The sequence below is a fragment of the Octodon degus genome, unplaced genomic scaffold (assembly GCF_000260255.1).
Source record: "Octodon degus isolate 3935 unplaced genomic scaffold, OctDeg1.0 scaffold00127, whole genome shotgun sequence".
Lineage (NCBI taxonomy): Eukaryota > Metazoa > Chordata > Mammalia > Rodentia > Octodontidae > Octodon > Octodon degus.
In genome coordinates this window covers 4078986-4105559 of record NW_004524703.1, presented here as the reverse complement: position 1 = coordinate 4105559, position 26574 = coordinate 4078986, and the positions used below count along the sequence as shown (strand labels likewise).

General features: G+C 42.1%; 1 protein-coding gene across 1 annotated transcript in view; it reads left to right on the top strand.

Moving 5' to 3' along the window:
• The window catches only part of Tarbp1 (TAR (HIV-1) RNA binding protein 1), a 62529-nt gene that overhangs the window by 18653 nt on the left and 17302 nt on the right, over nt 1-26574 (top strand). Inside the window, 13 exon segments of the mRNA XM_023700874.1 lie at nt 270-359; nt 4191-4329; nt 6175-6274; nt 7191-7363; nt 14248-14345; nt 16631-16792; nt 19458-19672; nt 20450-20708; nt 20819-21007; nt 22619-22800; nt 22975-23046; nt 24877-24997; nt 26342-26452. Of these exon segments, the coding sequence (XP_023556642.1) occupies nt 270-359; nt 4191-4329; nt 6175-6274; nt 7191-7363; nt 14248-14345; nt 16631-16792; nt 19458-19672; nt 20450-20708; nt 20819-21007; nt 22619-22800; nt 22975-23046; nt 24877-24997; nt 26342-26452 (1911 nt within the window).

Genomic DNA, 26574 nt, shown 5'->3' with positions numbered 1-26574 from the left:
TATTTATTTATTTATTTATTGTGGAACTGGGGATTGAACTCAGGCCCTTGTGCTTTTCAGGGAAGCGCTTATTCTACTGAGCCATCTCCCCGGCCCCAAGGGATGTTATTTTATTCAGTTGATAATTTTATTTAGTTTTGGTTTTTTTTGTGGTACCTGGGGATTGAACTCAGGACCTTGCCAGGCAGGTGCTTATTCTACTGAGCTGTCTCCCTAGTCCTTCAGTTGATAATTTTAAACTGAGTAGTGTTTTCACACTTTCTGCTTAGGAGAAAGTGTCGCTTTCTGATATCTCCACTTTTCTCACATCTCTGAAGCAAGAAGAGTCTTTAGGACGAGGAACTGCCTTATGGACAGAGGTGAGTTTGGAAGAGAATTCTTTGAAAACTCAGTGTTCAAAATCATGTTCTAATGAAGCTCATTTCTTAATTCATGTAGAATATAACAACTGCACCACCAGCAATTTTGAAATACAAGCATCTCCTTTGAGTGGCCTTAACCTCATAGTGTCAGGACTCTTGTGGCTGGCAGGGAGTGCTGAGCCACAGGTGGGCCTTCCAGGCAGGACAGTTGTGGGTGTCCAAATGAGCTGGGAGTAATACTTGCCTTAGGCTCAAAGACCTGAAGTCCACACACCTCCTCTTTGTCTTATTTTCTATTGATGAATGGCACTTTCTTCTACTCAGCTGCCCAGGGCTGACGTCTGACATTGTGGTAAATTCTTTTATTTTGTGGTGGTGGTGGTGGTGGTGGCATTAAGGAATGAATTCATGGCCTGTTCATAGCTATGACCCAGCCCTTTTTTGTTTTGAGTTAGTTCTACTAAATTGCTGATTTGGCTAGGCTGGGCTCAAACTTGAGAATGCTGAAATTACAGATGTATGCCACTGCAGTGATTTTTAAATTTTATTTTATGTGTTTTAGTACAGGGTTTCACTATGTAGTGATGCTCCTGTTTTAAGCCTCCCAAGCACTGGGATTACAGACTTGCACCACCACACCCAGTCTCAGTCACCATCTCAGTGCACCCTGGGGGTGGGACTGGCACAGCATGCTGGGGATCAAACCCTAGTCCCTGCACCTGCCTAAGCAGGCACTTTAGTCCACTGAGCTATCTGGCCCACAGTGATTTTTAGTTCTTCCTGACTGCCCCTGAATCACCTTGAGCCTTCTTGTTTATCAGCTGCCTTTCTTCTCCTGCATGGACAGTGAGCTCTCCCCAGCTCCTTTGGGGGGAAATGCTTCCTCTCTGTCTCTGACCCACAGGCCTCATGAGTATCTGTATATTAAGATATTGGTAGGTTGTTATACCTGTTGCTAATTTTTTTTCTTAGTTCTTCTTTAAAAAGATCTAGCTTTGCTGTGCTTGCCTGAATGGGAAATGAATTCCCATAGTTTGGAGATTGAAATTACTAGTCAAAAGCATCTCATTTCCATCTTGTTCTTCTACCCTGGCCTGTCCCTAAACAAGTAACAGCTTTCAGTGTAAGTCCTGCTTACCACCTTTCAAATTTTAATTAAAAGTATAGCCTGGGATTTCTTTTTATCAGTAGGCACTGGAAATCAAACCCAGGGCATCCCACCACTGAGCTACATCCTTCACTCCTACCCCCTTTCTTCTGGAGAGCTCATAATCCTCCTGTCTCAGCCTCCCTCAGTGCTGGGATAGCAGGCATACACACATGTGCTATGACACCCAGCTTATTTTCTATTCTTATCTTTTATTCCACTACTTGTACCATGTTCATTCAGCTTCCCCTGTTCCTGCACTCCCCTGACTGCCAAGATAAATAATTGTGCTATGTATTACTTCTACCATTGTATCTGTAGAATAGCTTCCTAGGTTACTGGCCAGAGACTTAAATGCATATGTGCAGTTGTGGAGGGTACTGCCACATTTCTCTCCATTAATGATTGTCTTAGTTTTCTTACCACAGTGGCTTAAAATAACACATTTTTGTTCTTGTCCACTTCTGGAAGTCAGGAGTCTGAAATCAGTTTTGCAGGCTGGAATCAAGATTCTGCAGTGTTTGCTGGGGAGGCTGAAAGCAGGAGGAGCACCATGAGTCCAGGCTGTGTAGTGAGATCCTGCAACAACCAGATACATTAAAAAAAAAAAAAAAAAGAATCTGCAGGGTTGGGACACCTTGAGATGCTCTGGAAGAGAACCAGTTTTCTCCCTCTCTAGTTGTTAGAGCTGCATTCCTGACATTTCTTCCTCATCCCTTTTCAAAACCAGCAGCCTAGAATCTTCCAATTTCTGTGTTGTCTTCATGTTGTCATCTTCTCATCTTTCATAGTCAAACCTGCGCCCACCTTGCTTTCACGAGGGCAGGTGTGGCTACACTGGGCCCACTTGAGTCATCTAGAGCATTCATTGTCTTGTACTCCTTCATGGGATGACATGCAGAGGAGACCCTTTTCCCGTATGAGGTGACATTCACAGGCTCTAAGGATGAGGACCTGGACATCTTTGAGGTCTACTGTGTAGCTGCCATGAGGTTAGCCAGATTTCATAGTGTGAGTGGCGTTGCTGTGAAAGTTCAGCTGCGAAAGGTCATCTGAGAGTACCTACGGTTAGATGTAGATGTGGGTACAGGTACAGATACAGATAGTGCTAAGCTTGGGCGTCCTCTCATCTAGTTTTACTTTTGATTTTAATAGTTCACTTTTTTCCTTTAGCTTTTTCTTATGAGAAATTAAAAATGATTAAAGAGAAGTGTTTTAATGGCCTCCTTTGTCCCAGTCGCCTACCATCTGCTGTCACAGTTGGTGGCCAGTCTTCCTTGTCCTGGGACTCGCTGGGCCCATCTTCCTCTCCCAGTTATTTTGAGGTGATTCTCATCAGATGTTATTTCCACCTCAGGTGTGATGGCCTGCTAAATAAGGAGGACTAAACAGTAGACCCATATCATACCTAAATAAACGAGCCATGATTTATATTAAATATCTAATTTTTAAATTTGTGCAGGTGACCATTAAATGTGATTTTTTTAAAAAATTGGTTTTCAGACTTTTGTTTGGTCAAATATTCAGCTTTTATTTGTTCAGGTATCTATATGAGATCTGGTTATTGAAGTTGTGGGACTGACTTTAAAATTAGGGGTTTTATCCATCTGGATTTATCTTGCCATATGGATAGGACCATGGGGCTTAAATGTGGAAGTACATGCAAAAATGCCTTGGACTGTTTCCAGCCCACTGTTAACCTGTCACTCTAGCACCTCAGGAGGCTGAGGCAGGAGGATTTCAAGATCAAGGCTACCCTGGACAACTTAGGGAGACCTCATTTCAAAAAATAAAAAGGCCTGGGGTTTAGTTCAGCAGTAGAGTGCCCCTGGATTTGATCTCTAGTGCCACAAAAACACTACCACATTGGTAAGCACAATTCTAAAACAGACCTTTGGGTATACATTTGAACCACATTCAAAGCATGGCCAATATGTATATATATCTTACTACAGATTTGTCTGTGTTCCATAACATTTGTTAAGTAATATTATATAAGTATCTAGTATTTATATGCAAGTTTGATGTCCTTAATGCAAAAACATTTTTAAAAATTCTTTCTAGAAAGCCCATTTTATAATTATTCATGTGTAAACTTCATACTTGGAATTGCACATGAAGAGAGACATTGTAAAAAGAAAATTGTGAACATACTAAATTGCATTTAATTTAGATTTATATTTAAACTCACAATTACCTATGAGCAGAGATTGTGAAGTGTTGTGTCTTATTTTTACCATTGTTAGAGATGTAATGGAGAAGGATTGAGATAGTATTTCACTTTTAATATTAATGTATTTTGATAGGCACGTGGTATAAAGGCTTTCAGAAGAATAGGAATTTTAATTATTCCTTATATGTTAAATTCTGCATTATCTCAAAAATGTAAAAGTTCTTAGTATAGAAAGCTGGAATGAGTTTTAAAGTTATCGTTGGTTTTACAAGTTTATGTTACTTTGCATAGAAACGTTCTGTAGGATACCTACCTCATCAAGATGTTTTATATTAGGTGCTTTGGAAAATACAGAAACCCTTTATTCAGTCAGGTTTTTAAAGTAATCTTGGAACAGGGAGATAGCTCAGTAGCATAAGTGCCTGCCTGGCAAGGGCAAGGTTCTGAGTTCAATCCCTGGTACCAAAAAAATAAAATGAAGTAATCCTGTGCCTGTTTTCTTTACCAGCTCTGTGACTGGCTGCGTGTCAACGAGCGGTGCTTCAGGCCAACCTCTCTCTGTGGCCCTGATGGACCTCCTGAGACATCCCTGAATGTTTTTGTGAAGAACCTGGTTCAAGAGTACATTAAGTCACCTGCTTGGGAAAGTAAGTCTCTGGTCATTGTTTTTGGATGATAGAACCAAAGTATTTTCAAAGAGGTTTTCACTATATTTGAGGTCGAGATTTAATTACACAAACTTGTATTTCAGTCAAAGGAGGTGAGTAGCAGGAAGTGAAAAATTCTATCTCCCAACTTGTACTTTGTTCTGAGATGTGAGATGCTGAGCTGTTTTAGGTTGTATAAGCCGGTGAGTTGCCAGAGTGGGATTTGAACACAAATGAATTTATTAATTTTTCATACAACTGCTTAGTTCTTGGGAGATAAATTTTGCAGATGTGGTTTTGGAAGTCCTGTGATAGAAATATGTGGAAGTTAGTGGTTCATCTTTGTTTTCAAACTATTATATTTAGTGTGAACTGATTATGAGGAATAATTTTAAGGAAAAAAGTTTGAAAGGATGGTTTTATTAATTTTTTCTTTTCTTCTCATTGTTAGCCAATTTTGTTTGTTTATTTTGTGCTGCTGGAGGTAGAGGCCAGGGCTTGGTATACGCCAGGCAGACGCTGGGTCACTGGGCTGCACCCTGCCCCTCACACTACTTTGACAGTGTTCTTTTCTTTGAGAAATGTGTAAAACACTGTCTGAGGGTGAGTTCTTCACAGATACTTCAATCACGATTCCTTTTACATTCCTAGTGCTTTCTCTTCATTAAAGTCATTAGTAATAATTGGAGAAAATTATGTCTTTGAATTTAATGTGTCTTAAGTTTCCTATCTTTGCCTCAGACAAACTCATTTTCATCTATTGATTTCTTTAATCTGTTCATGGAAAACGTCTTAAATGATCCTTGTAAAGTACATGCATTTATCCTTGCAACATTTCTCTTTCATGTTTTATTCTCTCTGTTGTCTACTACATTTTCAATATTTTTACCTAGAAGACTTTTGTTGTATCTGTCTAAATAAATAAATGTTCATCCCTACTAGAGTAAGCTCAGACTGTGGCTAGAGTACCTTGAAGGCACCCAGCCTCGGTGTCATTGTCCGATCCTTTTCTGACTCCAGGTGGGGAACCTCAGCTGCAGTGCTAGAATTCCTCTTACCTGTTGGCCTTGCATGTGTGTTGCTTCTCCCTCAGTGTCGTATTCCACATTGTTGTGGGGGAAGTCTTTTCCAAACACTGGTTTCGGGGTTGTACATTTCTCCTCCCTCCATATGCTTTCACTATGGCTGGCTTTTTATTATGTTTTAGACAAAGGCAGCAGTGTCTGGTGGCCTGCCTCGTGTCCTGGTCTCTCCCCACACCCCCACCAGTGTCTGTCCCCTCTCTTTCTGCTCTTCCCTCTCACTTAGGCACACAGGGGTATTCCTTCTGTTTCCTAGAGTGCTCAAGCTGTCTCCTGCCAGGACCTTCCCAGCACTGTCCTTGCATCCTGAGAAGCTCTAATCTCCCTGCACCCACCTCATCCGTTCTCATCCATCGCGCCCAGCCCAGTTGTTGTTTCTACAACAGACTTCATCTTGCTGTTCCGACCTGGCCACGCCACGTCCTCCTCACATGAACTTCTGTAGTGGGCGGTCCTCTGTTGCATGCCCTCAGCATGTTGCTTTTCTGTATCTCACTGCAGATGCTTTCACGGATGCTTTTCTTTCATACTGCAGTGTGGATTCTTCAAGTACAGGATCTGCTGTTCTGCGGCCCGAGGTCAGGCAGTGGCAGGCACAGAGCACTTCATTTTTGTTCAGATTTACATGTAGATGTGTAGTAATGAGCTTTATTTCTCTAATAGTGTAACATTAGTAAGAATAGTGACTTGGCAGTTTGTTTTTAAAGTGTCACCTTTGAAAGACTTCATTACTGCTCTGCAAACCTTACCTTTATTATTCAAGCAGGAGAAAACTGTTTTATGCCTGACTGGTCTGAGGCCAAGCTCACTGCTCTGATGATCTTGCTAGCTGTGGACGTGGAGGGAATGAAGACTGAGTACAGGTAATTACTACTTTCATAAGAAAGAAAGCCTAGGAGATTTATGATGTATATTTAGACTTTTCATTGTGTGTAGAGTTAATCACAAAGTATTAAAGAATGTATGTTGAGCTGGAAATATACTAAAGAAATGCTTTAAATTAACAATAGGAATAGGGCATATTAATCCTTTTAAGCTGGTAAAGAAAATGTTAAATTTAATAATTTAGTTGCAGAAGGTTTAAAAATGCACTATCTATAATAATTATTAGTTTTGTAATTTTTCTAGAAGAATGGATGGTAAACTAGCATAAGAATAGAATTTGACTTCTTTGTAAAATATATAATTTTAAAGATATAATAAAGATAAACCAACCTCATTTACATTTTGAGAGTCTGAGCAGATATATTCTCAGATTATAATTACTGAGATAATAGCTTTAGTAGGTAGATTGATAGCATGTTTGCATGCAGCTAATTTTATTTACACTGAGTCTTTTTAGGTAGAGTTTTAGTATTGAAGTTGATAGCAGTTTTACATAAAGCTTTAGGGTTTTTTTATTTGTTTTGTTTTTTAAGCATTCTTCATTTCATTTCTTTGATTAGCTTACCTAGCTTACCTAGCTTACCTTTGTTTTGTGTTGTTTTTCTGTATTATTAGAGGCAGGTCTTGACCTGAAAGTGAAAGGAGTGTAGGCCTTTCCTTCCCGCTGGAGCATATATTGGAGTCAGGGGTTCTTCCTGCATTTTCTTCCCTAGACAATCATTACACTTACAAGAAAGCACAGACCAGGAGACCAGTCCCCACAAATGCTTTTACATTTGTCCTTGAGAGTAACTTTATCTAATTGATCCAGTAGCTAATTCCACAGATTGTAGATGGGCAGTAATTTCTTTATGCTTTATGATGGTTGATTTGGGCATGTCTTTTAATATCTAGTGAAAAGCGAAGAACACAGAATGTGTTGAGGATATTCTTAGACCCCCTTCTGGATGCCCTGGTGAAGCTGGGTACCAATGCCTATATGCCCTTGCTGAGGACTGACAGATGCCTGCAGTTGCTGGTGAAATTGTTGCACACTTGCATGTTGAAAGGTGCCAGCCCCCAAGATGGTGAGGACGTGTAGTCTCTACGGGTTTCTTGCTTGTTATGTCGCTTGTGCTGCAGAATGAGAGGAAGTTCTTGACCTTTTTACATCGAAGAGAACTTTTTTCAGTGTATTTGTTGTGTCCCCTGGTACTATTGGGGATATATTGGAGCTGAGATTCCAGTGTTTTATATGTGTCAGTTGCTGCTGATTTTAGAATACAGCTTCATTTGACTTTTTTTTAAAGTGTATTTGGTACAGAGTCTCAATACACAGCTTAGACTCGTAGTGATCCTCCTGTTTTCAGCCTCCCCAGCGCTGGGATTACAGGCCTGTACCACCACACTCAGTCTCTGCCTTTTTTTTTTTTTAAAAAAAAAAAAAAAAAACCACCTTTGTTCATTGATTTCCAGACCATTGAAAATGGTTACTTTATCATGTTTGTTTATGACAAATATGTTTCAGGACCTGTTTCTGATTGTCATAGTTCTAGATGTTATAGGAAGTTACAAGTAAAATATGACAAAGCAGTAATTTTATACTTACTTTTAAATATGTTAATCTCTGAGCACCACTTGAGTAGAGGGTATTTTATACAGAAAGTACAGTGATAGTTGATAGAAACACTGAGGGGACTCTTCTCTCCTTAAATTAAGATGTATATAGCAAACCAGTGGGTCACACAAGTGTCAGAGAGGCAAATATTGGTAGATAAACCTCAGCTCCCTATCATTTCTGACTAGTTTTATTAATAATTCTAGAAATTTGCTGTTTAAGATGCTACACAGCATTGATATTAGGTTAAACCTGAGAATAATATGTGTATGAAATATTAAATCTAGTTTTAGGATTTCATGCTTTTTATGATGGTGGACATGATGGTAACTTGTAAGGTTTTCAGTTCTTAAGAGCATTAATTTGGACTCATTTGACATGTCCTGCATATTACTCTGCTCAGTAGTGCAGGACTGGGTTACAAGTGTCTTTAACCTGTTCTGCTGGCTTGAACCACCGTGATACATACATGATTCTCCCTTTGGATGGCATAGCACAGTCCCAAGGGGCAGTATAGGACAGTCATGTATGTGTGACCCTGTTGGGAACATGTTGTGATATTATTTGATACAAAAGAATGTATGATGGTTTTGTGTGTTCTGATGCAAATTGATGATACACCTGTACTTGAGACCTTCAAGCTAGGTGCTCATTTGTGAGCTTTAGAAAAGGGTTTTTGCCATACATATGGATATTCTTCAGTGGTATGTTGTTTTTAAAAATCACTTTATTCACTTTTGATTGACGTGTTAAAAACCTGTATATACTAAATTTTTACAACTTGATGAGTTTGGGGAGAAGTCTACACCTATGAAACTATGAGCACCATGAAGGCCATCACCTCCCAGAATTTCTTGCCCTTCTGTTATTGTTACTGTCTGTGAAAAGCACTCCATATAAGATCTACCCTTTGCACAATATAAGTGTGTAACACTGGCGGTCAGGCCTTCTGACTGAGGAGATTTCCATAGCTTACTTACTTGTGGAACTGAAACCATGAATCTTCTGGCCATCCCCCACCATCCTGTGGTGTGACTTCACTTTGTTGGTTGTTTCTGTTGCTGTGCATTGGCTTTCTGGTTTGATATAATCTCACTTGTTTATTTTTACTTTTATTGTCTGCACTTTCATTATCATAGCCAAAGTGGTCATTACCAAGACCAAAGTTAAGCTTTTTCCTGACTTGCTCTTCTAGCAGGTTGATGATTTCATGCTTACACTTTTAAGTCTCTTAAAGCATTTTAGTTGGTTTGTGTGGGTTTAGTTTTGTTTTCTGCATGTGAACGTACAGTTTTCCACTGCAGGCTATAGACGAGTCTTGCCTTTCCCACTGTGTAGTTTTGGTACCATTGTTGAAGATCAGTTGACCATTCATGAAGAGCTGAGCAGTGTATTATTTAGTTTTATTGTTTTTATACTTTTATAGAAATGTATCTTTCTATAAGGAATCTTCTGTGCCTTGTCCACTGCACAGACTCTTAAGATTCATTCATGATGGGTCGATTCCTGTTGTATACAGTGCTGCTGTGGACCCGCTTCATGTTCCTGATGCCTATGTCTGAGCCACTCCAGGGTGGGTGCCCTCCTTGGGAATGAAATGGGACATCCTTGGTGTGTATTCATTCCACTCGATAGGTCGATACGAAGTGGTCTTTGCAAGTAGCTGTGTACATGTGTTGTGTTCTTAACTGAAGACCATAAGGATTAAAAGTTGAAGGAAGGAGCTATGATGCAGCGAGAGTCTCCAGGAGGAACTGGTGAGGGCCAGCTGCGAGGCTGGGGGCCGAGGACCAGGGTACGATTCCAAGAGGGCGGAAGTGCTGAGCAGGGAATGTATATAGCATCGCTGTCCCAGCCTTCAGGAGATGACTGTCATGGGAGGGCTTTCACTACAGATACTAAAAGTTGGGAGGAAGTGAGGGTACAAGGATGATGGCCAAAAGTTGGGCTTTGTGGTGGTGATGTGTTCTAATTTGGCTGTGACAGTAGCTGCATGTATTGGTGCCTGTACCAGAAGCCACTAATTGAACACTTACTAGGGGACTGAGTGTTAGGTGCGTGACACCTCAGTAGTTTAGAGGTGGTTGATTGTACATATGTGAGTCTGTTTCTGGAGTCTGCTCTGTTCTGTGCTCTGCATAGTCTCGATCTATGTGCCACTGTCACATTGTCTTGGTTACTGTAAGTTCATAACAAATATTATTCCCATTAAGATTTCTTTGTAGCCCTAGGATAGAAGCCAGAGCCTTTACACTGAGCTGCATCCAAACCCTTTTTCTTTTGAAACAGGGTCTTTCTATGTTGCTAAGCTACCCAGACTGGGCTTGAATTTGGGATCCTCTTGCCTCAGCCTCCCAGAGCACTGAGATTACTGGTGTATGCTACCATATCCCACTTCATATTTAGTCAGAGTGTTTGTACCTACAAAGAAAAAAAAAAAAAATCCCTACTGGAATTTGAGTGGAATTGCATTAAGTCTAGAGATTATCTTGTACAAAATCACCTTCTTTATTATGTTGTGGCTTTTACTGCATAGACATCATGTGTCTTTTCACTTATGCATGTTGTCTTTGATTTCTTCATAGTAGTTTTGTAGTTTATAGCATATAGTATACCTTGCACAAGTTTTGTTAGATTTAGAGCCACATACTTTTATTGGAGCAGAAACTATTGTGAAGTTTTAGGCTTGAGTTTTCTACTGCATGGTGCTAGTGTAGAGGAATTCCATTGACTTTTGTATGTTGATTTAGTATCCTGTGACCTTGTTGAAGGACTTAGTTCTAAGAGCTTTTTTATAGGTTCCTTGTAGACAATCATGTCATCTGTGAATAGGGACACTTTTATTTCTAGACCTGTCCATACGAGTCCCTGATTCTTTTTATGTCTGTAGTGTTTGTAGTTATGTCTCTGTTTGTGTGCCTGCCAGTGGCAAATGGTCCTTTTTCCTTCTCTCTTCCTAAGACTTGCTAGGATTAGTGATCCTTTCGACGAACTAGCTTTTAGTTTCATTGTTTCTAATATCATTGATATCTGCTCTCTACTTCTTTCTGCTTGCCTTTTGGTTTATAGGTTTATTTTGCCCTTTTGTGTTAATCTTGAGGCTGAGATTAGTTATTTTAGACCTCTTTTGTTTTCTGTGCAGTTTTCTTTTATGTTGCTGTGGTTGGAGCCCAAGGCCTTGTGCATGCTAGGCAAGCTTTGTACCACTGAACTGTATCTGTAGCCCCTCCTGCTTTACAAGATGCCATTTAATGTCATGGATTTTCCTCCAAGCTTTACTGTAACTGCATCCATGTATTTTTGATATATTATATTTCTAACTAGTTTATCTTCTCATTTTCCTTGAGACTTTTTCCCTTTGACCCACAAATTACTTAAGGCTCACCGACAGGATTAATTCATACTTAATAACAGGAAAGGTTCACCCTAAGCATGAAACACATGCTCTTCAGAGGTGCCACTTGACAGTGCCCATGAAGGCTGAGTACTTAGCAACAACACCACTCAGGAGGTCCACTGGTGATAGACTGGACGAGTATTCACCAGAAAGCGTAGGAGTGTCCAGCGGCAACAGGCTGAGCTTCCATACTCCACAGTGCTCTGTTCCACACCCAGTTATCACAGGCAGGGAGTAGATTTAACTATAGAGCAGTGATGTTGTAGGGTGTCTGCACTCTTTACATGACTGGCCTTCCAAGGAGAGCTGACTGTGCACACAGCAGGAAGGCAGCCTCCACAGAGAGTACTCGTTTGCCCAGTTCCCAGTGTTCCCTTGTCTTGGCAGAAGCCTTGGGAATGCAAATGGGTATTTCAGGGACATGGTGCTGAATGTTCTACTTTTTTGTGTTAGACACTATAACCTTTGCTTTCAGCCATCAAACATTTTAAAGAACCCTGAGGAAAAGAACCTGTCTCTAGTTTAATGGATCAGTAGTTTACAAAGTATGATCAAAATATACAGTGAAAATTTAGATTAAAATGTCAGGGACTGGAGAAATGGCTCAGTGGCATAAGTGCCTGCGTGGTAAGCACAAGGTCCTAAGTTCAATCCCCAGTACCACAAAAAACAAAACAAAACAAAGCCAAAAAAACGTACATTAAAATGTATTATAATAAGCAACATATTATCATTAATCTTTCTTCAGTTACTCCCTCTCACTTTAAATACCCCTGCCCCATCCTTCTTGCCATTCTGAGCAGTTCTGAAAGTTGTTTCATAAGTGTCTTTATGAGATGTGATCACATTTGGTGAATGTTGTTATTGCCTCCTGCCATCCGTGAAAAGTCAGACTCCTAAAAACATAATGGTGCATCCTCATCCTATTACTCACTGGAACTGGAACTGGTACTGTGGACTTCTGGCTGTTCTCCAGAAAATCAAAATGATCATGAAGGGGAAACATTTTGAGTTGATTGAGGACATGGAGCCAGCCAATATAGCACACCTAAAGAAGCAAAAATCTTATAGAACTGCTTCAGAAAGTGGCAAGAATGATGGAATAAATGGGTTTGAAGCAAGGGGAGAATTTAAGGGGAAGTTAATGGCCCTGTGTTTTTATTGCAATAAATTTAAAACTGGTTAAGCATTCACCTTATTTTTGATCACACTGTGCAGACCTGTCCTACTGCTTTCCTCTGGCCTTCTCAGGTTCCCCTGAGAGCTCTGTAGTGATTGAATCTTTCACCTTACTATTTAATTTTTCTCTGCTTTCAAATTGTGTCTTCATCTTTAGTGTTTAGCATTTGGCTTTGCAGTGTCTAGCCATGAATTTTGGGGAGCTTATCTTGTTTGAAATTCTCTAGGCTTCCTGAATGCATAGGTTTCTGTCTTTTACTAGCCTTGGAAAGCATTCAGCCATTTTTTCAGTCACAGAGTTTCATCTTTGTGGTCTTTCTCATTTCCACTTGAGTCTCTGACAACACTAGTATTAGATGGTTGTTGTTATCCCACATCAGTCTGGAGCTGTGTTCAGTGTTTTCAAGTATTTTGCTCGTGATTTTCAGAGACGTTTTAATGATTTATCTTCAAGTTTATTGACTCTTTTCATGTCTTCTCATTTTTTTTTTTTTTTTTTTTTTTTTTTTTTTGCTGCTTGGTTATCAGATGACACTTTGATTTTTCTGTGTATCTTCTGTTTATGTCTTGAAGCCGAAGAAATTGATGCACCATTTAGTAGTCATGAAGCCTAAGAAATTGATACACCATTAAGTAAAAGACTTATCCCTAGCTCCAAGCTCACTGCAAATACGAGTGCAGCGCATCCCACTGGTAGGCTGGCTCCACAGCCCATTCCTACCTCACCCCAGCAAGATCTGTCATGAACACGCAAGACTTTCAGACAATACCCAAGTTTATAAAGCAGAACCTCCATCCTCTTGCTTTTGCCTCTCTCCTTCCCATGCCCCAGAGGTAACTGCTAGTTACAGTTTACAGAGGCATATATGACAGGAAGAGACTTGTTTCCTTTCCTTCAGAAGCAGTCCTGATTGCTCTTGGAAGTGTGTTTTTAAAAGCTGCTCAACGTCATTATCCAGTTCCTTTCACTCTAAAATCGATGACGCCTCAGTAGTGTGGTGTGAGTATTGTCTTTTTGTGATTAACCCAGCAGTTCTGTATGTTTTTCAAACTATTATGTGAGACCCTGAATCTTCTTCAGGTCCTCTGGGGAGAACATTGGGGTTTTGTTCAGCAGATGGTAGACCTGTGGCAGTTTGGGCTTGCATTGTGACCAGCTTTTGTGCATGCTGGTTTGGCTCAACTTTGCTGTCACATCCATGCTGTGCTCTGGGGCCTGTGTCTATGAGTCCTGTCTGGCCTCCCTTCTGCATCTAGGCAGTGAGGCCCCTGTCTCCCAGCCCTGGTCTGCAGGATGAGGGTCAGCACTGCCACAGGAGTTGCATACAGGAGCTGTTCTCCTACACGCAGCCTGCCCAGACGGAGGTCTCCATCTGAACTATAGTCTTGGCCTTAAACTACTTTTTGCTTTTTGGTGGTACCAGGGATCAAACTCAGGAACTTACACTTGCCAGGCAAGCACTTCTTTCACTGAGCTATCTCGCGGGCCCCTCTCTGCTGCCTTTTGTTTCCATTCCATATGTGCATTCTGTCTAGGCTTTATTAGTGTCCTCAGTGAGGGAATGTGTCCCTGTCCCATCCTACCCAGAACCATCCCCCTGCAACCTGTAAGGCCAGTTACAGACTCCTGCACTCTGTAGGAAGGAGGATTGGGTTACTGCGACTCACTCTTGGTAAGTGCTCTGCCCTCCTGACTAACACTTGTGCCAGAACATCAGCTGTATTGTGAGCTACAGAACCCGTTTCTGCCGTTTTGGTGAAACGCTTTTTCCCCACAGATGAGGTGCCTGCTTTTCTCCAGCGCACCGCGTTGTCTGCCACTGAGAGTGTTTCTCAGTTTGTCCTCAGAAGACTGACCATGCGTGAGCTGCAGACTGTGAGTGTCCCTGGGGAACTGTCCTTGTTGGCCTTCTTGGGTTTTTTTTTTCCTAGCAGTACCTGTATTAAACTGAAAAGAAATATAAACATGATAATTTCTCTAGAAGCAGCTTTAGGAAGTGAGAAACACAAACTGTGAGGTCCTCAAGTTCCTATTCAATCTATGTGACTGTGGCCTGGGCAAGTTACATAGTTCTTGTAAGCCTCCATTCCTTCATCTTCAAAATAATGTATTTGTCTACTTCCCAGGGCATAGAAGGTGTCAGAAGACAGGGCAGACTGGCAGCACTGTGCACACTCATTGCATATGTGGATGTGCAAGGTCCTGCTTGGCCTTTGCACTGTCTGGTCTTTCTCACTTGTGTCGCAGCCTGACCTTTCTCCAGGAGTCTTCCATAAGCTAGCATCGAAGCAAAGCTAGAGCGCCCCCTCCCAGGAGTGTTCTCAGTTCCCAGCCCTGCCAGCCCCATTTCCATCCTCTTGTGAGTTGGCCCTCCTATGCTCCTACTGTGCAATACAGAGAGGGCACTCGCTCAGTCTGTTGGTGGCTCTTTCTCATCAACCTGATGGATATGTCCCAGACTGTGTTGCACCGACTCTCGGACCTCTCCTGAGCTACCACCTCTCCTTAGCTTTTATGATGTCATCTCCTGGGATGTCCTCTTTGCTCTGGCTTTAGTTACTTCTCTGCATGAGGCATCTGATCTCTGCTGTCTGCTGATCTGCATTTTGAGTTTGGCACTGACCTTTTCCTTCCTCTGACTCTTGTCCCTTCTCTCCTCAGGGACCCTTCCTGTTCTGGCTTCAGTTGTACTCTGTTCCCACCCTCCACCTTCTACCTCTCCTCTGAGCCCAAAGCCCCCCCCCACCCCCGTCTGATTGCCCAAGCTGAGTTGATTGAAATTGGAGCCCTCATTGTTTCTCCTGAGCTATCCCCAGGTCCCTTTCCTGAAGGCACCAGCAGTGTCTTTAAGTCCAGAACTCAGGAGTGCTCCCTGGCTCCTCCGTCTTCTTTCCCTGTGCTGTTTGTCACTGCATGCTCTAACTGTTCCCTTCTTTTTGCACCCAGCAAAGAGGCAGGTGGGTGGTCAGTAAAAGGGCTGCGGAGATGGCTCAGTAGAATAAGCTCTTGCCTGGCAAACTCGAGGGCATGAGTTCAATCCCTGGTTCTACCAAGAAAAAAAAAGTAGGTTTAAATGAATGAGTTATATTCTGTGTGCCTTGAGAGACCTCCTAAAGTACAGCAGTAGTTTGTTGGAATCCTTATAATAATTAAGGCCACTGCTAACTGCTCATCCTTTTGTCACTTTCTCTCACTTAATTCTTTCAAATGCCCTGCGTTGGGTAGGTTTCACTATCTCCATTCTGTAAATGAAAGATCAAGTAATTTGCCCTGCATCGCAGAGCCAGCGCATGGCATAGCCAGTTGGAACCTAGCTCTACAGTACCTGACTTCACTCGTCAAAACGATGTGGGTTTGATTCTGTGCCCTCCCCCAGTAGCTCTGAGGTGTCAGGAAAGTTGTTCAACTTCTCCAAGCTTACTTTTTTTTTTAACTTTGAAAGCATGACAGTAATCTTTTTTGTGAGAATTCATGATTATAAAACCAAGTGACAGTAACTATAATTGTTATTGGTGCTATTCACATAGGAATTGGTGAAACATAGTGTTTCAGTTACTCTTCTCTTGTTGCTGGGAAAAAATACCTGACTCCTAAAATTAAGAGAAGAAAAATTTAGTCAGCTCACAGTTAGTGGAGGTTTTAGTCCATACTCAACTGGCTCCAAGGCAGACTGCCACATGGCAGAGGGCAATAGTTCATGGCAGCAGAAAACAAGAGCAAAAGGGAGGAGTAGCAACAATGGCCGCAGAGAGCAAGTCTGTCTCCCTAAGTTGCCTTAGGCTATCTGCCCCAGGCTGGGTGTAGTACTTACACCCGTAATCCCAGTGGATCATGAATTAATCACAAACTCTAGAAGTCCACCCCATGGCTGCATGAGGCTTTTGGGGGACAACCAGACACAACCGTAACACATAGCTTTGGCCATAATGGGGGTGGGGGACAGATAGATTGATGTGAAATGTGCCCAACTGGGCTGAGAGCTCAGGAGTATAGAAAGCAGGTCCAAGGGCCTGCAGGGAGCTCCTGCTTCAGGGAGGGACTCTGTCCTCTGAGTCTTGTTAGCACTTTTCATTAAACTGGCTCTTCCCTGCTTAAGCTTATAGCTATGTGAAATTAATGGGCCCTGCTTGCTCTCATACATGTTTTGATGTCTTTCTTAGGTGCCAGATCTGGATCGGTGTCATTTGTACCTCACACTATTAAGTGAGCTCACAAACCTCCATCTGAATGTGGGATGGAAAGGGGGCAACTCCATCTGCAGAGTTCTTTCTCCTTTGAAAAATGCATCTATGCAGCATCTTCAAGAGACAGAAGGTGGAAAGGTAAATCCTCCATAGCTCCAGGGCTTATGGTTATGTTGAACAAGGAATCAGGGAGAACATCCAGTTATTACATGCATAGTATCTTGAACTCATAGAAGGTATGTGCTGAAGTATAATTGTTAAAATTGTGCCTGCAGGTGATAATACTATGTGGTTAGGATTGTGAAGCCTATCATAGTATTAAATATGCATCAGAAGTGTGATGACTTCAGACCTAAAAATAATTTTTTTTAAAACAGGGTTTCACTGTGCAGTTCAGTCTGGCCTGGAACTAACTTTGTAGTTCGCGCTGGTTTCAGACTCCCTGTGATCCTCCTGTTTTAGTCTCCCAAGTGCTGGGATTATAGGTGTGCAACACAGAGTTAAAGATACTTAGGTACAAAGGGTTGGCCTGATAGCTCAGTGGACTAAAGTGCCTTCTTAGCCAGAGCACAGCGGCAGGGGTTTGATGTCCGCCCCCAGGGTGTGCTGAGACAACAGTTGAGACTGGGCATGTGGGGTGCATCTGTAATCCCAGCACTTGGGAAGCTGAAAACAGGAGAATCACGAGTCCCATCTATATAGTGAGACCCTGTAGACCCTGTCCTAAATACGGGGGGAGAAGGGGGAATATATATATATATATATACACACACACACACACTCACTCGCTCACACACACACTCTTAGGTACAGAGGACGGGGAATATATATATATATATACACACACACAGACTCACTCGCTCACACACACACTCTTAGGTACAGAGGACTTATACTAGGTCTCTTGCCTGTACATGTCCAGAACAGGAGCCTTTCATCAGCCTAGTATCAGAGTCCTCCAGGCTCAGCCTCTGCCAATTTCCATCCTCATCTGGTGTCCTCCTTCTTCCACTCCACAGTGCCTCACCCTGCAGACTGTTGCAGAGAGACCCTTTGCCACATCACCTGCCTCCTTCCAGTACACCTACATGTGGCTGGTCGCTCCCTGTGGCCCACTGGAAATCCCATTTTTCTAGAAGTCTTCATGGACTGGGAGCTCACTCTCATTGATCCTCCTGCTGCTCTTTAGGCCTGCACTGTGTTTCTTTCCCTCTTCTTTCTGTGATTTGTGTGTATGTGTCTCCATCACATGTTTGCACCTGGTAGTATTTTAAACATGGGACAGAAAGCTCTAGCAGTGGAGTCCAGGCTTTAGAGACTTCTGGGCTTGGACCTTGGCCTTCTCCTTGCCCACTGTGTGACCAGGGGAAAATAACCCAAGCCCCTTGCCACCTTGTAGTACAACTGCAGGATGCGGATTATAGGATTGATGTGAAAAAATTATGGCAAGCCCACACACTGTTTATCTTTAGACTAGTCCTTGGCATGCCTCACTAACACAAGGTATTTTCACTTTGTACTTGCAAAGTATTAATATAGTTCAACTGAATCATGGTCTTAATGGGTCTGGGCCACTGATAAAAACAAAGAAGTGACTTGATTGCTTTAATAATTTTATTTGTAAAGTAGTTTTCTCTAGAGTTACCCAAAAGAAAATGGTATAGAAGACTAACCTTCAGTGTCCTTGCAACTCAGAAAGAGAAAGTCCTAGTTTTACAATTCTCATGTGTAGAAGAGGGTCAGTGTCAGAATTATAATCATAAGGGTATCATCGTGATGACAATAGTCATAGCGGGTTGGACTGTTAATGATTTAGAAGAACATGGCATGTCTCAAGTGTAGAATAAATTCGCAGACGTTCCGCAGTCATTCTTAGAAGTTGGCTTTCTTGGGCCGGGGAGACAGCTCAGTGGAATAAGCGCTTCCCTGGCAAATGCAAGGGCCTGAATTCAATCCCCGGTTCTGCAAAAAAAAAAAAAAAAAAGAAGAAGAAGAAGTTGACTTTCTTTTCTACTTCAGTGAGCCATCATTGGCTCAAGGTGGCACTAATATGGGCAGAGTTGGTTTGTAAAATGTGTCAGTTTGGGGTGGGAATAGCCTGCACAGGGAGGTAGAAGGTCCCCCACAGAGCTGTGGCTGCTCTCAGTGTGCAAGCCACTGTGGTGCCTTCTGTGCTCCCGGCTTCTTGCTTAACAGTCACGGTCTTCTCTCCATGTGAACCCAGGCTGTTGCTGGTTAGCCCCACAGTGTTCCCACAGTAGAGTGCCAAGTACCTCACACGAAGCAGCCTGCTGTATAACATGTAGTCCTGTAGGTAGACTCTGAGGCTGGCCCCATTTTGCAGATAAGAAAACAAAGGTGTAGTATGGCCCCCCTTCTGGTGTGGGTCAGGGTTCAGACACAGCCCTGAGGGTACTAGGTCCATCTCTGCCCTGCTGTGCCTGGCTCACAGAAAGAATTATGTGTAACTTGAAGCGTTTTTTTGATAACATTTACTGTCCAATAAAATAATGTTCCAGCCTGGGAACATGAGCTGGCAAAGGTTGGAACACGATTACTCACACCTAACTGGTCAGTCACATTTGAGTTAAGGTACTTCTCTGCCAAAAGAGGAATTCCTGTTGCCATTTTAAATCCACCCATTGCTGATCTGTAGACATGGTAATGGTGAACTACATGTGTGAGATTTCCTTTTCTTTCCTCTGATGTCCAAACGCATGAGATCTCAGAGCCCAGCCCTGAGGTGTCCCTGCTGATGGGAACCGTGCTTATGTGAAATAAATGTTGCTCTGTGTCCCTACAGGAGCCGACTCTCGGCGATCAGATCCAGAGGGTAGTCAGTATGGCAACTTTGGCCACGATCTGTGAGACAGGTGCCCTGCAGCCTGTGCAAGAGCTGGACTCCCTCGATGCTGAGCCCATGGACAGGTTTCTGTCTGCTTTTCCATTTAATGAGACGCTACAGAAGCCCCGTGCTGAGGAGCAGAACCAGTACACTCACCCCATGGAGAGCAGCAGGTAGGCAGAAGTTGTCTTTTTGCTGTGGGCTAGAAATTCAGTTCTGTTGTGATTGGGATACCTGGAGATTGCCGTGCAGTGCTGGTGGCGCTGTGAAGTTTGGGAGAGGAGGCTCCATTGTGTATCAAAATGTATGATTATATTATTCATCTCTTCTGTTGAAATCTGACTTTGCTACGTTTAGTTTTTTAAGAATAATTTAAAGTTAGGAAAATACCTACTTTCAGGGTAGTTGTAAAATTGATATTTATGGAGTTCCTTACATTTTGTTAGCTAGGATATTTGATAATGACCATTTATACCTGTTGCCTTAGTCAGTTTTTCATTACTATAACAAAAATACCAGAAGCTAGATGATTTACCAAGAAAAAAATGTATTTTGATCATGGATCTGGAAACTGGAAAGGTCAAGAGCCTGGTGCCAATTTCTTCTCAAATCTATGCTGCTGCATCACATGACAGAAAAGTCAAAAGAGCAAATAGGTGCATGTGGGTGCGGGAACACATAACAGGTCACTCTTGGCCACTAATCCAGGTCCTTACGAGTGAGAACTCACTGCCACAAGGAAAGCATGAATCTATTCCTGATGACTGTGGCCTGGACAAGACATCCCCACCCCCAGGCCCCTCCAACACTGCACCAAGGAGTGAAACCAAGTGCGGGGCAGAGCTGCCCGGTAGTTTTTTAGGGAACAAGCTGCATTCATACCACAGCTTCAGGCTTGAGTATGGAGACAAGTTGGGGGAACAGCAGGTAACTTTATGTTTTTACTTTAGTTCTTTTGAAGAGGCATCCTCCCAAGGCTGGGGCAGAGTGGTTGCGCAGTACATCCATGATCAGTGGGTCTGCCTTTCCTTCCTGTTGGAAAAATACCACGGCCGGGTCCTAGCTGCAGATGGCAGCATTCCGGAGCCCTTGCTGCCCGCCCTCCAGACGCCGGCTCGGATTCTGCGGTTGGCCCTGGATGCCCTCTCCATCCTGCCTTCTGAGCAGGTCCTGCCCGTGTTCCGTTGCATGAAGGTGCTGGTTCCCAAGGTGAGCCACTCCACAGCATGAATTGCAGTCCAAGATAGGACTGCAAAGCTTTGGTAAGCAAAGCTTCTGGAATTAAGTGACACGGTCTATTTTTCCTTTTCTCGCACCAGCTCCTGATAGCCGCTGAATCACTCTGCATAGAATCTTTCGACATGGCCTGGAACATTATATCTTCTTTAAGCAACACTCAGCTGACATTCTGGCCTAATTTAAAAGCTTTTGTTCAATTTGTTTTTGATAACAAAGTTCTTACTGTTGCTGCCAAAATGAAGAGCCAGGCATATTTCAAAATAAAAGAGGTAACTCATTTTTTAATTCGTGTGACCTGTGGTGGCATGGGTAAGGAGCAGACTTGGGCCCCTAAGCAAATATGAGATTGCAGTTAGTAAGCTGCAGTCTCTAGTTATCCACTCACATCTGTCTCACTAAAAAATTCGCTCATACAGTGTTTAAAATTTTGAATATTAGTTGGCAACTCCAGAGTTAGAAAATTTGACTGGTGTGATGGTAATCCCATATCCTTGTAATCCAGCTGTTTGGGAGGCTCAGGCAGGAGGATTGCAAGTTTTAGGCCAGTCTGGGCAACATAGTGAGACCCTATCTCAACATAAAAAGGGCTGAGGGTGCAGCTCAGTGTCCAGTGCTTGCCTAACATATGTGAAGCTGCAGGTTCAGTCTCAGCATTTAAAGGTATCAAGAAATCTATATGAAAATCTGTATTTTCCCACACTAGGTAGATTGGTAGCTGAGCAGCCCTGTCCTTCCTGCAGGACGTGGGCCCTAGCAGCAAATAGAGTGGCACGCTCTACTCTTTGTTTTCCCCATAATTGGTCAGGTTTTTCCCAGAAACTGAAAGCAGGTTTTAGTGCCCTTTGTCTCTGTGCACCTGTGCTGGGCTTTCTTATGTAGAGAAACAGTCCACTGAGTGTAATCCTTACCAGGAGATTGTTCTGGAACTGGGGTAGAGCCCAGTGTCAGAGAGTGCTGACATAGCATACACAAGGCCCTGGCTTCCATCCCCCAGACCTCAGAAAAAATTTTAGGCTGTTGCAGTATAGTTAGCCTTCTGTACCTACAGATTCTGAACCTGCAGATTCAACCATCATAGGTCAGAAATACCTGAAAAAAGAATGACCTGTGTACTAAACATGTACATACTTTTTTCCTGTCATGTATAGTACAGTGATAATGTATAGTGACTGCCTACATAAAATTGACATTGTATTAAGCATTATGAGCCACCGAGGGATGATATAAAGTACGCAGATGTGCATAGGTAATATGCACACTGTCGCTTCATCCAAGGGACTTGAGGCTCTGCATGCCGATTTCAGTGGCCAGAGGGCATCCCAGAAGCGCATTCCTGTACCTCGCAGCCCGTAGATGCTGAGCGACTGCTGTTTTTGGATTTGTAGCCACACATTAAGCTGAGGGAATTCTACCAGGCCTGGGGACCCAGTTGTGCCTCCTGTCCCCAAGGAAGTTGAAGGTCAGATCCTCTGATCATCTCATGGTCTGTGCCTCTCTGCTTCTCTTCTGCCCCACAGTAGAACCAGGTCCCCACTTGGCGGCCTAGGTCTGTGCTGCCTCAGCGGTGAGAGCTTTATGGAATGAAAAGGAACTCAGAAGTTCACATGAGGTGCTCTTACCCTTTTCTTTTACTACCTTGGGCAGTTAACTCTCTAGAAAAGTTCTGGGTGAATATCTCTATTGGTAATGTTTTATTATTGAGGTGAAAAAGTACTATTCTGTGATTATTAATCTTACAAAATTATTCCAATGAATTATATATTTTAAGACTTCATGATTTTGTTGAAACTGTCATTTGAAGCCATTAAAGTACATTTGTAGTGACATTAATTTTTTAAAAATAGTTTAAAGGATTAAATGACCATTGTATTTCATTTCAGATTATGTATAAGATAATTGAAATGTCTGCCATAAAAACTGGAGTCTTCAATACACTGATTAGTTACTGCTGCCAGTCTTGGATAGTGTCTGACTCCAAGGGATCTTTATCCAGTGCCAAAAACTATAGTGAGCTTATCCTGGAGGCTTGTCTATTTGGAACTGTGTTTAGGCGTGATCAGAGGTAAGAATGTCATTACTTCAATTGGGTGTAATTTATATTGAATACCTCTCTGGACAGAATTACGTCCACGCTTTGTTGAGGCTTCAAACAGAGGGCTGAAGTGTGAGTTACTCGAGCACTGTCATTTCTCCCCTCATCTAATCCTGTTGTTCTTTTCAAATCTTTTATGGAAAGACTTATTCAAGATACACAGACCTTCATAGAAAACCTTGGACAGGACTGCGCAGCAAATGTCATTATGGAAAAGTAAGTGTGGTAGCTTTATTCTCTCTTGACCAGCATGAGATGTTCCACATTGAATATCATACAACAGATACTCTGTTTTTGTCAAGTTAATGTTTTCTAGTGACAAATACTGCAAAGTATTTTAAGATACTGACCAAACCCTCAAAGGTGTATTAGCAATCATATGCCTTGGGCTGGGCTGGGATGTAGCTCAGTGGTTAAGCACATTCCTAGCTTGTGCAAGTTCCATTCCCAGCACCTTAGCCCCCCCCCCCCCCCCCCCCGCGAAGAATTATATTTCGTGCTAATCCATTGTTTTCACTTCTCTCAGTGTTTTCTGAAATTCAGTGAACATTGGTCTATGTATTACAAAGCCTTGCATAAATAAGGAAGTGTCTTTGGAGAACATAAAATTTGCGTCTTCCTCTGTGGAGAGGCGTCCATCAGCACACATACTTTATTCTTCAGTTCTCCTGTTGGGGGAGGGGCTTACAAGTCAAATCACTATCTTAATGAGTAAGTTATTCACAAAAAGAGAATCACTCTGAAAAAAGGTCCTAATTTTATTTTTCAATTTAAACCCCTTACTGAAGCATGATTGATATGTAAGAAGCTGTGTATTGGGCTGGGGAGATAGCCCAGCAATATAAGCGCCTACCTGACAAGCACAAGATCATGAATTCGATCCCCAGTACTGCAAAAAACAAAACAAAACAAAAAGCTGTATAGTTGGATGAGTCTGGGGAGTGACTGTAAGGGTTTGGTTTCTAGAATAAGACTACTGTTATTCTAGCCTTTTAACTAATTTTTGGAACTTGTGAGATATCTTTCTCAAGTTTTACTTTTTCCCATGGCTTTCCGAATGGTATTTTTATGAACATGACTAAAAGTGTATCATTCTCTGATTTGAGTTGATAACAATAATTCATACAGTGATTACAAAAGTTACTATTCTGAGTGCTGTGTAAATCATCTGCCAGTCTTTATTAAATACATTATTATTTTTTTGTTCTATCTGGTTTAGTATAGCAATAAAAGAAATTTTTATTGTAAAATACTTTGATTTCCACCAGAGAGATGCTTTGCTATTAAAGTAATGTTTATTCACATCACAGAAGTTAAAATGAAATGTGGAAATGATCATTTTACTTAATTGATCTTTCCACATTTGGCTGCTGGAAATACTAGGGTGTTCAGGGCACACAGTGCTTCTGAAGTGTGTTGTAGTATGCAGTGAAGACAGGGTGTTGGGCAGTAGTTGCCCTGAATGAGCAGAAGCTGCTGTGGCCTCTGCAGGACAGAGCACACCAGTAGTGTGTGTGTTTTTCTAGAAATCTGGATGAGTTTGTGTTCACCCATACTTTGTGAACTCACTCTCCTTTTCATATGTTCATTTCTTACCTTCTGAATTTTAAAATACTGACATTACGTTAGCTTTCCACCTCTGAGACACGATGCCGTGCACTTAGGATTTAAAAGAGGAGGGCCTCAGTTTGGCTCATGTTTTAAGGGAATCCAGTCCACGGTCAGCTGGCTTCAAGGCAGAAATGGGATAGTGCAAGCGACCAGTGCCTGGGAAGGAGCCAGACGTAGACCTAAGGTTACAGCTGCACTCCCTGCCCATGCAGTCCAGGAGCGTACTCCTCCAATCCACTGGGTGCATCCCAAGCCAGCTAAGGCGATATAATCCAGCTTGACCACCACTGTCACTCAGAAAGGAGCTACCTAGTTTTAGCTTGTTGGTGGACACATTTACATTTGCTACTTGCTACAATATTTTTGAAATTAGCATTTAATGTGTTTTTCCATTTTCAAACATACGAATGCTTAAAATCATTTTATGTTTTTTAGTACTAAAAGGGAAGACTATTACGTGAGAATCTGTGCTGTCAAATTCTTGTGTTTATTGGATGGCTCAAATGCGTCCCACAAGTTGTTTGTAGAAGATACTGCAATGAAGCTATTGGATAAAGTAAATATGTTTTATTTTACTTTAAATTGTCTTTAATTTTAACAGGTCAGAGTTCAGTATTTGTTCTCCATGCTGCTAGAATATATATTTCTAAGTATATATTAGGAAGAGAAAACATGAAGCCTGCATTCTGTATTTTTATTCATGTTGATTAGTAACCGTCCAACTTTTCTTCCTTGTGCCCTCTGACCCTCAGCCCATGTATTTTACAACACCAGCTTAAACCTCATGTTTATAGTGCTGTATCTTTACAAACAACGTAAATGGATCAACATTTAGGAAGCATCCTAGAGTGAAGACCTGATGATAGCTGTGACTTCCAAGACCATGAAAGTCACCTCAGGATTTGTTTCTGATGTAGCATGTTGTCACGTCTAGATCTGGTTTATGATGGCTGTTTGAAGTTGATGAAAATGTCTTACTTACTCAAAAGGAACCATGCTTGCATGTGACATTCAGAATTGAATTCAGGACCTTCACAGTGTGTGTGTGTGTGTGTGTGTGTGTGTGTGTGTGTGTGTGTGTGTAACCAGGGATTGAGCTCAGGCCTTTGCGCTTGCCAGGGAAGCGCTTATTCTACTGAGCCATCTCCCCGGCCCCTCTAATTGTTTTCAAGTATCTTAAGTATTTGTTTGGCTGATATCAAGGTGTTTTATACTCTCTCAGATGTGTAGGTTGTGGTTAGTGGAGGGCAGGGTCAGAGGAAAGTTGGTAAGGGGAAGAAGATGATCCCTGTGTACAGATGCAGCTTTGGCGATGATGGATGAGTTTTCTACCTTGAAGTCATCTGAACATGTAAATACTCTTAGCACCAAGAGCTGTGATGACACGAGTCAACTTTGAGGGTTTGTGTTGTGGCCCTAGTTTCCATCCCCAGCACTGTACAATGAAAACTTCATGGCTGGCTGAGCTTAGGCCACACAGACCTTTGAAGTCTGTAGAGCGCTGTGGTAGTGTGGAAAGGCCTCGTGCTGCCATCTTGTGTCTAGAGATGGCATTACACCGACATTTGCTGTGAGGGCTGCTTAGTGGCATTTGTAGCAGTTATTCCCACTGGGAATAGGAGAGAAGGGCATAAAGTGAGAAGTGCCTGCATTGGTGCCTAGTGATATCTGATGACTCTCTCAGTTGCCTCACCCTGTGATCTGTATCTCCCAGTTTTATGGTATCTTTTCTAATTTTACAAGTAAAAAGTTAAACAAAAGCAACTAAATTCAATGATTTGAAAGGGAATTTTTCAGTGTAATTCCTTATCTTATGTCACTACCTGCTTTTGGAGGAACTAAAGACCACCATATGCATTTTAAGCCTTTTAACTGAAATGGCTGGTTCCTGCCCCTCCAGGATGAGTCCGTGTCCAAGAGCAGAGCTCGCTACTATGAGAATTCTCAGCAGCACCGTGTGAAGAACCGGATATGGCAGACCCTGCTTGTGCTGTTTCCCAGCTTTGATCAGGTATAATGTTTATTACATTTCTGCCCTTAGAAGCCTTCACGTCTCCACATGGATAAACTATTTTGCAAAAACTGTCATGTGCTTTTTTAAAATTGAAAAGGTGATAATGCTTTTTTTTTTTT